The sequence below is a fragment of the Calonectris borealis genome, chromosome 19 (genome assembly GCF_964195595.1).
Source record: "Calonectris borealis chromosome 19, bCalBor7.hap1.2, whole genome shotgun sequence".
NCBI lineage: Eukaryota > Metazoa > Chordata > Aves > Procellariiformes > Procellariidae > Calonectris > Calonectris borealis.
In genome coordinates this window covers 8,278,074-8,292,120 of record NC_134330.1, presented here as the reverse complement: position 1 = coordinate 8,292,120, position 14,047 = coordinate 8,278,074, and the positions used below count along the sequence as shown (strand labels likewise).

Genomic DNA, 14,047 nt, shown 5'->3' with positions numbered 1-14,047 from the left:
ATGGAAATTAGGAGGAATTGTATGACTGAGCTATCCAGAAAAATAGCATTTTAAGACAATGCTGGATTTGCATGATCTGTATCAAGGCCAGTAGCGTGACTGTCACTGGTCATCGTGGTTTTTCTAGGCTGTGCGTAGTAGATTTGGAAGTAAGAAACCAAGAGTTTTAGCACTGGCTGATGAAAAGCAACTGTACTATGGCACACATATTTCTTAGCTGAAGTGGGATAGTTTCACACAAAGAGAAGGTTGTGTGAACTTTCCAGTGGCTCCAAGTTGTGCAAGATTGCTAGGTTTTAGCCATTTTCCATACTGGGCATCTGCCTCTGGCGGTACTGTCTTTTCTTATTTCAGGAAAAATTGTTCAACCATTTCTAAGAACAAGATTAGGAAAAAAAAATCCAGTTTTCCCCACATGTTACGAGTTGTTCTTGCTGTTTTGGTGAGGAGCCTGCTGTGCCCATATTTAAGAGAAGGGGTTTGGCACTTGATGAGGGAGGGTTTGCCTTTTTCTCAGGGTTGTATCTTCTGTTGCTTCAAGTAGCAAAAGGAAAAAAAAACCCCAAGTTTGGCCAGCCTATAAGCGTCTGAAAAAAACCCGAGTTCACACAAACTCAACAGAATCTGGTTTGAATTTGTCAGCTTTGATGTCCGTGCCTGTCCCAAGCACGCTGCAGTCTATCACTGCGCCGGCTGGGTGAACATTAACCAGCCAGGTTTTTCTTCTCGTGGTTGTGGTGTAAGGTTCAGTGCCACTTTGACGGGGAGCACTGGGAGGGGAGATGCTCCTCCAGGCTGCCCCTGCCGCGATGAGGAGACGGGCAACGTCGGCGTGAGAGCACGGAGAGGGGGGTCGTGGTGGGGAGGGAGGGAGGAGAAGGACCGGGACGGGGCTGCTGCGAGGACATTTGGAGAAGAAGCAACAAGGAAGAGAGGAAGGAGGAAATCGTGGGGGTAAGACAAATTCTGGAAGTTTGTGTGTATTCTTTAGGTCCTGCGAGGTACGAGCTTGCTTTTGCCTGCCTGAAGCTAAAGGCACCATGAAGCTCAGAGAAGACAGAAACAGTGCTCCAGTGGACAAAATGAATTAGGAAGGGGACAAAGTGACAAGCAGAGAGGCGTAGGAGTCAGAGAGGCAAACCCAGAGGTTTCTGCAGGGGAGCAGCACCTCAGCCGCTCGGGTGCAGCCGCAGGGGTCTTGGGTGCAGGCGAGCGGGTGAGAAATGGCCAAACGCAGCCCGTGCCACGCAGTGAGGTTGTGGTTGACACCGCCGTGCAGAGCACCCGCATGGAAATATGCTGGGGGTTTGGGGAACCCATATAGCTCAAAATGGGGGGTTGTGCCAGTGCATTCATTAATGCTTCTGAAGCACTTAGATCCTTTGATGGTGGAAACCAGAGCACAGCCCGTGAGGAAGCGATTAATCCTATCTGCAGAGGAGGGTGGGATTAGTTTGCAGTAAATAAGCTGCAGAGGTCACACACGGAACAAGGAGGGCAAAGCAAAATGCTCCTTCACTGAGCAATATTCATCCCGAGAGTTGAATGAAGTAGGGGGTCTCGTTGGAAAAAAGCAATAGCGTGTTACTGTGCGGTTCCAGCCTGCCTCCCCTGCGCACCGGGGGTGGCTGAACGTACCTGCGGCCTCGGGGTTGGCTTTTCAAAACTTTTAAGTGCTCAATTTTGAAACTGCCGTTCTTTTAACAGGTTTTTGTGTGTAATTTATAATTTATATTGCAATAGCACCCAAAAGTGCTTTCCAGACACTGAACACATCTATAATTCTGGCTCTAAAAAGCTTCCATTCTGGAAAAAAAAGAAGAGAATAATTGACCAGTATTTCCCAAACAGAATTGCCCAAAGTTTCTCTTGATGTATTTTTAACAATGCATAGTATGAAATCTCGTTGAATATTATTCACAGGATTACAACAGGTGTTCTAAATTGGCTGGGGAGGCTATGCAGAAAGGGCAGCTGACAGCTTACTGTATATGCAGATGTAACATCTATTAGAAATATCCTCTGTGGTTTGCTTGCATGCAAGCTGAATAGATTCTCAAAACAATGCTGCTGTGAATGGAAGCCATCAGCAGAATTGCTTAAGGCTGCAAAACCCATTACTTATACAGCAGTAGATGCAAGAGCGAGTGCCACAGTGTAGTAACTTGTCCTGCTTTGCTGGAGTTGTTTAGCAGTTATTAGATCAATATATGTACATCCGCATCTAATAAAGGGCAAGAAAATATTTTATCTCAATCTGTATTGTTAGCTCAGTTTTTTATCCTAATATTATCCAGCTGCATAAACAACATAAACTTTTTCTTTTTGTGCCTTTTTAATGCTGCTGCCATTTTTGCGTGCACGGAATAGGTTGTGTCCCATGCTCTGATTATTAGAGCCATGTTACTGTACTTTTTACAATTATATTTTAATTACACCTGTAGAACCTATGCAAAATCATTTAATATAATGTTGTGAGCAAATAGCACAGATGATGCATTTAGTATTTGATTGCCGTTAGTTTACTGATTGATTAAACATGCAGAGAGAGTCTCTGCTCTGACTAGTAAGTCAAAGACCATGCACACACAGAGGGGTATAGGTATTATATTTGCTATTTTAGATGAGTTAGGTTTTCAAAAGGATTAGCTGAGAAAGCAGGGAGTCTGGCACACAGGAATATGGCAGTTTTGGTGGCTTAAAAATGAATTTATTATTCAGTAAAGGAAGAGACCCATCAGTGTAAAAGTTGGTCAAGAAAAGTTTTGACCTTGATTGGTGGGAGTTCATGGGTTTGGAAGAGTTGGTGATAATGTCTTGGAAGTGGAGATAGAAAATTATTTTTGCTATTTTCTGCTGAAAGTGCAGCATGATTTGCATGGAGTAGCCCAGGTGAAAAGCAGTCATTACTCAAGGAGGTAAAGAATGTGGCTTTATAAAAATAAAACAAATTTTTACAAAAAAGAGAGAAGAAAGTCTGACCAAGAGGAGTATATACTGTAAAAACAACCAGGTTTTGTTCCGCTTTCTTAACAGAAGCTTATACACAGTTATGGCAAGGACTTTGCTGCTATTTATTGCCTGAAGTTACTGATCCATCTGTCTCTACCAAATTCTTGTGCAGGCAATCTTTCCTCATAATTCTGCCTTTCTCCTTTCTATTATTATTCCATATTTGTATGGGAATTTTGTCTGGTAGCCAAGTCACAGGCTTATCAGATACTGCGTAAATCCTCAGCAGCTGGTAACTGATCTGTGCAAAATTGTCAGTTTAGGGTTAAATATTGTTGAATAAATAGACCTGCTGAAAGAACAGAATCTAACAATTCATGTTTTGGGAAATAATTACTGAAGAAAGACAGCCCACAACATTGTATGTGTGTTAGAGAGAATGGTCAGAATATCTTTTAATTCAGCATTTACCCGTGAGAATTATTCCCATGAGGAACCTTGCAATAAAATCTGCTTGGTCTATGAGAATAGAAAGAAATTGAATAAAAAGACTCCATTTCCACTTGTATTTATTCAGTCTGGGAAATTCAGTGGGCCGCAGCATTAGTATCAGCAGGGGATTCCTTGCTCCTAGCGTTAAATTACTGTCATAATCGCTCAATTATTTCTTCCTTGTACTGTTTAAAATAAAAATCCATCACATTCTATGTTTTTTTTCTAACATTTATTAGGTTGAGTGTTTAGGAAAATCAATTATATTCAGTCAGGCATGAATTGATGAATGTTCTTGTAATAATTGTCAGTTGTTAAACTGAATGTACTTTCTCTTTTCACCCCTTTTCATTTCCTTCAGAGGGCAGAGGTGGCTCAGAGAGAGGCAGAGACCTTAAGGGAGCAGCTCTCGTCAGCTAACAAATCTCTCCAACTTGCTACGCAGATCCAGAAGGCACCTGATGTGGTGAGAGAAAATATTTACTGACTCTTACAGGTTTCTGACATTCCTGCAATACAGCTCTTTCAATTTATGCTCGCAGCTATAAAAATATCTGTTTGGAGTAATATTTTAACTGCAGTGGAATTGTGTTCCTTGGGATTGCGGTTTGGTTAAACTTCTAAGGGGGTTGGTGGCTGCAGACGACCACGGGAAGGAGAGAGGTCGCTCTGCTCCGTGGTGGCCAGTACGGTGATCCATAGCTCTCCACGGCTGCTGGTCCAGGCAGATAGCAGCAACTCTCAGAAATTATTGCACATTGGTAAGAGCATCAGCAGAGGAAAAATAAAGGCAGCAATGCGGTATAAGAAAGAGTGCCTTGGTGGGCCATCAGCATGTGCCTGCCTGGAGGGCACAGCAGAGGCGTGGAGCTTCAGACCGAGGGGACCAACTTTGCCCAGAGTTGGTTGCATTAGCGGGGGCCTGCTGCCTGCCCAGTTCTGGGTCTTGTTATTCTTAGTGTATGGGCTGTCAGAGGAACTAGAAATAAATTCGGTATCATTCCAGTTTTCATTGAATATATCTAAACTGAGAATTACACCTATAAATCCAATAAAAGAAGCTTAGAAATTTGAGAAGATACTCTGTACTCCTAAAGGTTTGGCTGCTTGTTGCCTTCTCTGTGTGTTTCTAAATAAAGCAAACACTGCTGTTCGGGGAGGTTGGTAGCACTGACTCTGCTGCTCGGACCTTGCGGGCACAGGGTGCTATTAGAGGACTCCAGCTGGTCCTGGGTTAACAGGTATCACAGATGAGCAGACAGATTATTTTGATTTTTGTTTGCCAAAGGACAAATAGGAGTATTTAAATGTAAATATGCAATTAAGTGAAATTTAGTCTAATTCTAAGCAGCAGATTTAACAAACAAAAGAAATCATGCTTTTTTCTTGCAAGCCATATACATGCTTGACACTGATATCGGAGAAACACACGGTTGCCTTTAAAATACATTTGCAGAGAATGAGTAACAAACCGTAAGTCCTCCAGATCTGTTTGGTCATCTATTAATGGAACCCAGTATTTTCTCAGAGAAGTCAAAAAATAGACAAGCAGGCTGCAAAACAAAAAAAATAAAAAAATAAAAAGCCTGTATATCACTTGTAACTCTGAATTACCTGCTTCTTCCTATCTTGTGTCCTAGTCTTATCATTATTTTAACATTAGGTCTTCCTTGTATTTAATAGTACTTCTGCACTTCATTTATATTTAATATGACAACTACTGCAGGATGAAAATGATCATTATCTATCTTATTTCAGACTCTACGTTCTAGTCTCAATAGGCACAAGCAGCAGATGATTATACAACTTGTGATGTTTCATGCAAGCAAATTAGAGGTTTTTTCAAGTTAAAAGTAGAATTCAGTGTAATAGGAGAGCGTTGTTAACTGCTGTTCGTACATGTAGCTTTCTGTGAGATACAATGGTATGTAGTCACTGAGAATCAAGCTAAGTGTTTAGAAGATACGGAAAAGGTATTTTGTTGTGCCTGTATTTTCCAGAAAAGAGGGTATGGAGTATTTTTCAATCTGCTGCAATGTCATCTTGAATTGTAAGGAAAGTGCTTGGGTGACAGCATCGATGGGTTGAATTTTCAGCTCTTCCGCCGTAGGATCTTTGGTATAATGCTTACGATCATTGTCTCTCTCTTGGCAAATGGATTCTTTCCTACTTCACTGGTGTTTTGTGAGGAACAGCCATTAACCTTTGTAAGACGCGTTTTAGGCTTTTTAATGGAACGTGCGTTCATCATTGGGCTGCCTCTTGCTCCCCAGATCTGCACAAGGACTTCCTTATGTTCTTTGTGGAAGAGAGGTTCAGAGCTCTCCGATGCGTTATAGCTATTGATCTCTTAACACAAAAGGAGACAAAAGAGGTGGTACAATTAGTCTGTATTATCTTTTCTGAATAGATCTACCTTCTTCTTAATTTCTCTGTCCTCTCTTATTTCTTGTGCTACTGAAAAGTCAGCCTAGTGAGGAAGTTTCAGACTTAAGGACAATTTTGCAGCCGTGGGAAACTGGAAGAAGAAAGACCCTGATATAGGAAAGGGAATTTCTGAAAGTGGAGACCAAAGGGAGAACGGCCTTGTCTTACAGCTGTCACATCTATCTTCATCCCCATGGAGGACAGGCTTTAGTTGCTAGCAATAATGTTAACAGTGAACAATTTTCATGCAAGGAGCAAGTTCATTGGAAGTAGCAGTTTGGGCAATTTTTGACAATTTTGCCTGAAATGGGCAGCATGCATACAAAGAGCCAAGGGCACATGACTCTGCCGTTCCTGATTAAGAAATTCTGCTCCATTACTTCAGAATATTTTATCTGATTAGTATTTTGTAAGCACAGTTTTTCATAGTTGTCAAAGCATTTGGACTATTAATAATAAATAGATCTAAATAGAATCCTTTGACTTTCACGGCTGCATCTTTCCAGTGCGCTTATGAAATAGGGGAATTTTTTCTCTCCATTATCTGTATTTTACCAAAGAGCTGTCCTGGGGAGTAGAAAGGTTCACCTTGCAGATTCATGCAGTCGATCACGGGACTCCCAGATTTAGAAATTGTTTGTGTCTCTCATGCCACCCAATGCCATGCTTGGTCTTTACCTAACTGCCCTGAATTCAAGCTTGTTGCCTTTTTTTATTTATGTGGTCTAATTTTTTTTTTTCACATTAGGAGCAGGCCATCGAGGTGCTAACACGGTCCAGCTTGGAAGTCGAACTGGCTGCGAAGGAGCGGGAAATCGCCCAGCTCGTAGAAGATGTCCAGAGACTCCAGGGCAGCCTCACCAAGCTGCGGGAGAACTCCAGCAGCCAAATCTCACAGCTGGAGCAGCAGCTGACCGCTAAGAACAGCACACTTAAAGTAAGGCTCGGTTCTGTGCTCAGCAGCTTTCGAAGGATGTAACTGACGTATCAAATTGGGTTTTACTGGCATAAGTTTTCTGTGGTTCCGAGAGGCACCATAAAAGCCATTGACTTCTTCAGGATGCTGTTGAATTCTAATTTCTGTGACATTTTACTCTAAGTGATCACAGTTTTGTTGAAATTCAATTTACCTAGTTCTCATGGTTTTGAAATTTGTTTTTGCAGAACATGGCTATCTGTAGAATTAAAACCACCAACAAAACCCAACATATGTTTACCATGGATATGTAGTGACATAGCTGAACTGAAAAGGCACAGAAAATCCTTCTTAGGTTTTAGAACTTTTAATTCCCATTCCAGTGATTGGTATTGCAGATTTGCCAGGAATGTATATTGTGCTGTGGTCTGTCTGTGAATTTACCTGCTACCCCTTTCAGTTCTCTCCGCTGGAAAAGGGAAATGTATCATGTAGAGCATAAAAACAAGTAAAATCAAGACACAAAGAAAAGACTTTTTAGCCTTAATAACCATTTAATTATTTTTTTTAACTGCATATTTGCTGCACAGTAATTCCCATTTATAATTAGCGGTCCAGTCCTATACTCATTTGCATAGCAGTAGGACTGCACTAAAACGAGAAGAAACATGTAACGATTTTGTGAGTGACCCTTTTACCTTTTGCTTCAGCAGCTTTACTTTCTTTGTGCGCTAGCCCACACAGTTTTGATCTATCAGTAAGCATGAGAAATGTTTCCTGACATGTGTTATGAATCAGTTTCCTGTAACTCCTGTCTCTTTCATTGTTCTACCATCTATGAGCTTCAAAGTGTAAACAAGATAAATTTATCTATTCCATTAAAGACTTCATAGTTTTGCAGGTTTTATAGTCTAAGAGTTTTTTGAAAGCAGGAGGCTGATAGTACCCACTTAGCTCTGACTGTGGCATGGGTAGCTTTCCTCTATCAGAATGATTTAATGTTCAATTGAAACTCTTACAAATTGTTGTAATTCGGACATTTTTTAGCAGTTCCTAGTTTTGCTCTGGTGTAGCATAATTTATGTGGAGAAATGTCTGTTAGGGATGAAAGCGGAAGCGTTGCATTCAGTATGCTTTCTGCATGTTTTAAGACAGTCTTGCAGAATTTTTATGAGAATTCAGTAGAGCAAAGGAAACCTATTAGGTTCCTATATTGACAGTATCAGTCTCTGCCCATCTGTCACCATGTGGGCACCACTCTTAACGAGGGAGGAAGGAGCTGGTCTGGTTTTGAGGGACACATTTTGCTGGCTACACCCATGTTACGGATTTTTTTTATTTTTTCATAAGTCTGATAGAAAATATCTTGAGTCCTTGCACTTGACAGATTTTCTTGGAATAAAGCATGTTCCTGGTGAGGTCAGCATTAGTTTAGCCATTAACTTCAAAGGGAATAGGATCACAGAAATGACAGAGCAAGTCTTTGATTTTCATTTCAGTAATCTCCTTCCATTTTCTCATAGGCTTGCCCGGCTAATGCTCTGTATTTAGGTTCCTGTTGATAGTGTCTGATGCAGTGACTCTATTGATAAAATTTTAGTCATTTCAACCCTCTTTAACCTTATTTGTTGCACTATAAAAATATTTCAAAATACGTACTTTTACCCCAAAGTGCTGGGAAAACCTGTGTCTGAGATCTGTTGTACAAAGCACCAAATCTCAGTGGTGATGTGTTGATCTCATGTTTGATTATGGAGGAACTGCTTCTAAAATAACTGAGATTGTAATGGTTGCCTCCACAAAAAATGAATCACAGTTTCACAAATTAAAGCAATGTTCTCAGACCATATCTTGGGGGAATTCTTTAATACTCTATGACTTAATGAAACAATACAGAAATACTTTCAAAATTATTGCTTCTTTATCTTCATCTGATCTAATAATCAAAACATGTCCTCTAGTAACAAAACTTTTCTAACTGTAATTATATTAACCCTTTGTTGCTGGGAGTTAGAGCTTCCCTGCTACCCATTTAAAATACCACAGTGCTAGTTAGCAAAAAGATACATCAGATAACCTGAGTTAATTACATATGGGCTTTTTAGTTTATCACTCTAAACTAAACTACAACATTAGTCTAATGGTTTTTTTTAAATGCTTTAAGCCCCTTAATACGGCCCATGCTGTTTACCTAAGACACTTCGGTTATTAATACAGTAATGATTTTTTTTTTAAAATAACATAAGAGGGGACCCAATCTATGCATGCTCTAACATGGGTTCATTCATACAACAAATGCAAGTCGGTTCCTTAAACATGGAATATTTGCAAATTTAGTGTGCAGAAATGCCACCAGTCCATTCCTTCTGCCCTCTGGCTCACTGCATTTTTGTGTTTTGGAGGACATTAGAATATATTTTGTCTGAACTAACCAGGTTGATATTTAGTGCAGGATATTAGTTCCTCCAGATTGTCTCACAGCTTGAACCTTTGTTATACCATGTTCTGTGCATTTTACAGAGTTCTTTGAGACAATTACCATACTAATACATTTTAAAACAGTCATTGACTGGGAAGATGCGAAGTGCCTAAATGGTCTGCTTATAACAGGCATTGCATTCCTAGTTGTTAGTTTATATTGTTTGGTAAAGTATACATTCAGGTGTAGATTTTCCATGGCAACAGTCTCTATATTAGGTACTTGGGAATGATGGATGTATGTGTTTTTATACAATTCAAAGTAAAATATTGCTGGTTGCCATACTGCTATAACAGCATACAAGTACCTGAGAGTCCAAAACAGCTTCATTCTGTCAACATCTTTTTTTTCTTTTTTTTTTTTTTCCTAAATGTGTTTTGTACCTAAAATTTCCAGAAATACTCTCAGGGTATAGCATATCCTGAGAATTTAGAATTTAATATAGATTGCATTAAAATGAGAATCATTAGCTTTTCTGTATTTTATATCTGTTTCTACAAAAGGCTTTCTTCTTAGCGTATGCTTGCATAAGTAACTAACATATTAATCCAGGATATTGTTTGTTTTAAATTTATTCCAGTACTTTTTATACTGAGGACTAGTTTAAACAGCCACTTTTCCCTACTGTAAAAACTAATCTGCTGTAGACCCAAAAATGTTACGAGTCACAGAGTTAAGGAAGAGGTGAACTGTAGTGTATCTTTGCTTTAAGCTGTAGAGCAGCAAAAAGCAGTTAGAAGCAGCCAGCAGAGTGACATGGCCACTGGTTTCATTTAAAGATCCCTCTCCAGTCTTACTGAGCCTGATCTGGCGCATTAAAAGGTCTAGCTGGATTCCTTGTTAAAGTAATTTTGTTTTGCTCAGCGTCGAACTGTAGCTTGAAAAGCCGCTTGAATTCGTAGCATGTTGTAGCTGGCCCTCCTTAGAACTTGGAGAGCTGAAGTGACATCTTGGGCCCTGGGATTATGTAGTACATTTGTATAATCAGATTTCAACGCACGTTGGAGGTTATCAAAACCTCAAACATCTTAAATATTTGTAGGATTTTGCTAGTCACATCAACCAGGATTTTCCTAGTTACATCAGTATAGGGTTTTTTAGCAGCGCCAAAACACCTGTAGCACTGTGTCTGCTGCAGAAGGCAAAGTCGGTGCTCCGTATGATTCCAGTTAGTAGCTGGAATTTGGTAAGGCAGGACATGTCGGAAGAAATGACTAAAACTTGCCCTGTATTTATTCCAGGTGAAAAAAATTGTTTTAACTGAAAGAGACATGTTTTTTTTTCTTTTTAACACAAACCAAATGACTGCACAAGTTACTGATGGCTAAGGGTGCTAGCACACAAGACCTTTTAAGAGGCTACTCGTTTCATCAATGTCCCGTAGAGTGCAAATTCCACACTTAACAGCAGTTTCTGCTTTCCTGCGACAGCCGGCGGTGGTGATCCTTTAAGAGGTCCTTGTTGAGCAGCTGCCAGAGCAGGAGCTCGTGTATTACTGCCGGGAGATGCCTCTTGTCAGCAGTGACTAAGGATTGTGGATTATGGCATCAAAAGCAGAAAGAGGAATTTAAGAGGGCTGTATATTGGTAACATGGATGTCCGCTTTGTCACTGCTTTTTGATATACGTACTAATGGCAAGGCAGAAATTCCAGCAATGCGTAAGCTGGAAAGGGCATGACAGGAAATCCTTTAAAAGATGGCAAAATAGCTGAAGTCCAACAAAGCCCCATCGTGCTGCTGTTGTCATCTCAAGAAGCCTCAGTTAAATTATTAAGATGGCTCAGATGATGGACTCACTAATCTGTGGGTGCTGCATTACACAGTGTTTAGGTTTGCTGCTTGTACCCATTGGATAGCTTTGGCATGGGTGATACCCACACACTGGCTGACTTGGGAAGACAGCATGGTTAAAGAGGTTCCCACTTCTAATTGTTCGTCTGTCCCCTGCCGTTCAGGGGACACCCATAACTGTGCTGGTGCAGAACTTTATGGGGCTGCATTTTAAACAGGTTTGCTAAAATTATCCAAGTTCACAGTAGCCCTCCCCTGCCTTCCTCCTGCGTTCAAACGAGCAGCCCAGGAGTGGGTGTAGGATCTTCTTGAATGCACTTCTCCACTGAAGGCAGCCTCTCCTGGACATAAAGCCCTATTTTTCTTTTTCATGTCATATGTCCTTTTCAAAGTAGATGCTCTGTCTTTGAGGGTGGTACGTCCTTGTGTTATTTCTGTTTCGTGTGACCTTTGAGATTCTGTGCCAATTTTAACACCAAAAATTAAGAGAAGCAGAGCTAGCCTGAGCTTATCCATGGAAGTTGCAGGGCAGTAAGTTCTGTCCTTTCTTTGCTTAGATCAGGTGTGCCTGTACTAAGCAAAGAAATTATTAGTGGGAAATTAATGTGGCTTCTGCAAGCAACATAACGGCATCAATTATGTATCACTATGTTTTAGGCCTCCTGAAGCATTTATCCTGTAGTGATGAGCACTGTTGTTGGGAGCAGGGGCTCTTGGGTAAGGTCCAAATGTGTGGCATTGCGTTATGGATTGTGTTAGGAGGTTTGTTTCAACGTTTGTGGCATCTTCACACCGAAGAGAAGCCATTGAGACTGCCTCAGGTCAGGCAGACCTGAGCAAAAAGACCTGCTGAGTTGGTCTCAGTGCTTCATCTCCGGTGTGTAATCATATTAGTTATTGCAATAAGTAATGCTTGTAAAATGACTTCGTATAGCTGTTTTGTTTGGGCATGAGGCATTGTAGAAGTCTTACAAGCCTAAGGCGTTCCAGTCAACAACAGCTTCTTCAGTCTTTTTTTTTTTTCATGTAGATAAGGTTATCAAGAACTGTCGTATTAAGAATACAGTATGTGCCAAAGCATCCTGCTTGTTTACTCAATTTATCAGTTTCGTAAAAATTTCAGCTGCCCCATTTTTAATACTTTCTTCCCCAATCTCTGCATTGAGCACACGACAGTGACATTGCAAACAGCCAAATTGGGACTTACTGAATTCTGTAATGCTTGGCACTCTGTAAACAAAGGAAGAGTGAGGTATAATTGTGTTTACGTTGAATTGGTTATAGTTTGTTTTCTAATATATGTAAATTAGGTATGAGTCATTAACCCTCACTTGTGCGCTGCTGTATATATGGAATAATTTAAAGATGATTTTGAAAGCCTGCAGAAAAAAATCTAAATAATTAAATCCATGTTCTTTCTTTTAAAGCAACTGGAAGAAAAACTGAAAGGACAGGCTGATTATGAAGAGGTTAAGAAAGAATTAAAGTAAGTGTTAAATGCTTACATAATTTTTTCACACACTCCAGTTTAACAATGCTTGTTAAATGAAGCCACAAATCTGTGTTCTTGGAACAATAAAGAATTCAGTCAAAACCACAAAGACAGGGAAATCAGGAATATTGGCAGAAATCGCATCCAGAACCAGTGCAACTGCTGTATCTGAGAGCACTCACTCCTTTTTGTTGCAGCAGAGTATCGCAATAGCGAATAATACAAGTGTCCGTGAAGAAAAGGTGCTAAAACTATCGTCCACCAAGGGTAAAAAGTTTGAAAAGCTGTGGAATTTTAGGTGGACCACTCTTTAAAAATCCCCAGCCAACAGCTGAATGTGATGTGGATCAAGAATTTAATGCAGGGCCTTTGGCCATAATACCTTTTCTATGCTTTTGCCAGCCAGTGTTCAGCACTTACCATTTTAATGCTGAGCTTGTTTCACTGTATATTTTTGCTAATATGTTGTGGTTTTAAACTAAAGCCACAAACAGCCTGTTCCTATTTCAAGGGTTTTTTTTAAGAGACTTAAAAGACCCTCATTTTAAACTATAACAAGATAAGCTGTCAGGTTTAGAAGAGAAGTTTTTTGACTGGAAATATGTTTAGTGTCAAGGTTTAAATAACTGCAAGAAACTCCATCTCTTCTTTCATCATTCTGGCATTTTTGTGTGTATTTTAAGACGACTGAAAAAATGTTACCTTGTTTAATGAGGTATTTCAGATGAGGCTGGTAGTCATGTGCTTTGGTTTACATGTCCCTGGAGAATATGGAAAGCAGGTTTGGTTTTGCAAGCCCAATGACTGCCCAGCCCCTGGTGCTATTATATTCAAGCCGCGCTGGCTGCGGTTCTGGTTCACTGCCAGCTCAGCACACCCTGATGTAGGTATATAGTTTCAGTCAAGTGAAGTGAGTTGTCCATTTCTTTGGGCATTATACCTGAATATTAACTGGTCTCAAAAAAGCTTCATCGTTTTCGTGATATGGGTAAGTATGTTCATGTTCTCTCCTGAGTTAAGGAAACGCAGCTTCAGATTTCAGCTGGTTTATGCCCTCATATATTAAGTAGTGAATGGGAATTAAGCCACAACCTTCCAATTTGCTACATGAGTTACTAAAATGTGAATGTACCAAAACAGCAAATGAGTTTTAAATCCTACCTGGTCTAATGCCTTTACTTTAGATATGAAACTCGCTTAGATCCCTGTATTCCTGGCAGTAATGCCTTTTTTTTTTTTTTTTTTTACAACACTGACTTATGTGAGGGCAGGGATGGGAAGGCAGATAAGAGGTCCATGAGAAGCCATGACACAGGAGTGTTCATATGGTGCTTCTGCGTGTTCCTGTCATTTCAAGATGAGCTTGCAGTGGAATAGATGGGAGAATCTCCTGGAAGTGGCCCCTGTTGGGTGCCAGTAAATTAAATCTCTCTCCTGGCTGTTACAGCTTTTATATCCCCTAATTTGTGGGTAACATTTTTTATCTGGGCAGGTGAC

General features: G+C 40.2%; 1 protein-coding gene across 12 annotated transcripts in view; it reads left to right on the top strand.

The window, feature by feature from the left end:
* CUX1 (cut like homeobox 1) overlaps window positions 1-14,047 on the top strand; it is a 281,906-nt gene that overhangs the window by 186,355 nt on the left and 81,504 nt on the right. For all 12 annotated transcript variants that reach the window (XM_075168938.1, XM_075168936.1, XM_075168933.1 and 9 more), the window contains exons 10-12: window positions 3,806-3,910; window positions 6,620-6,808; window positions 12,486-12,544. In XM_075168938.1, the coding sequence (XP_075025039.1) occupies window positions 3,806-3,910; window positions 6,620-6,808; window positions 12,486-12,544 (353 nt within the window). The remainder of the gene's footprint in view (window positions 1-3,805; window positions 3,911-6,619; window positions 6,809-12,485; window positions 12,545-14,047) is intronic.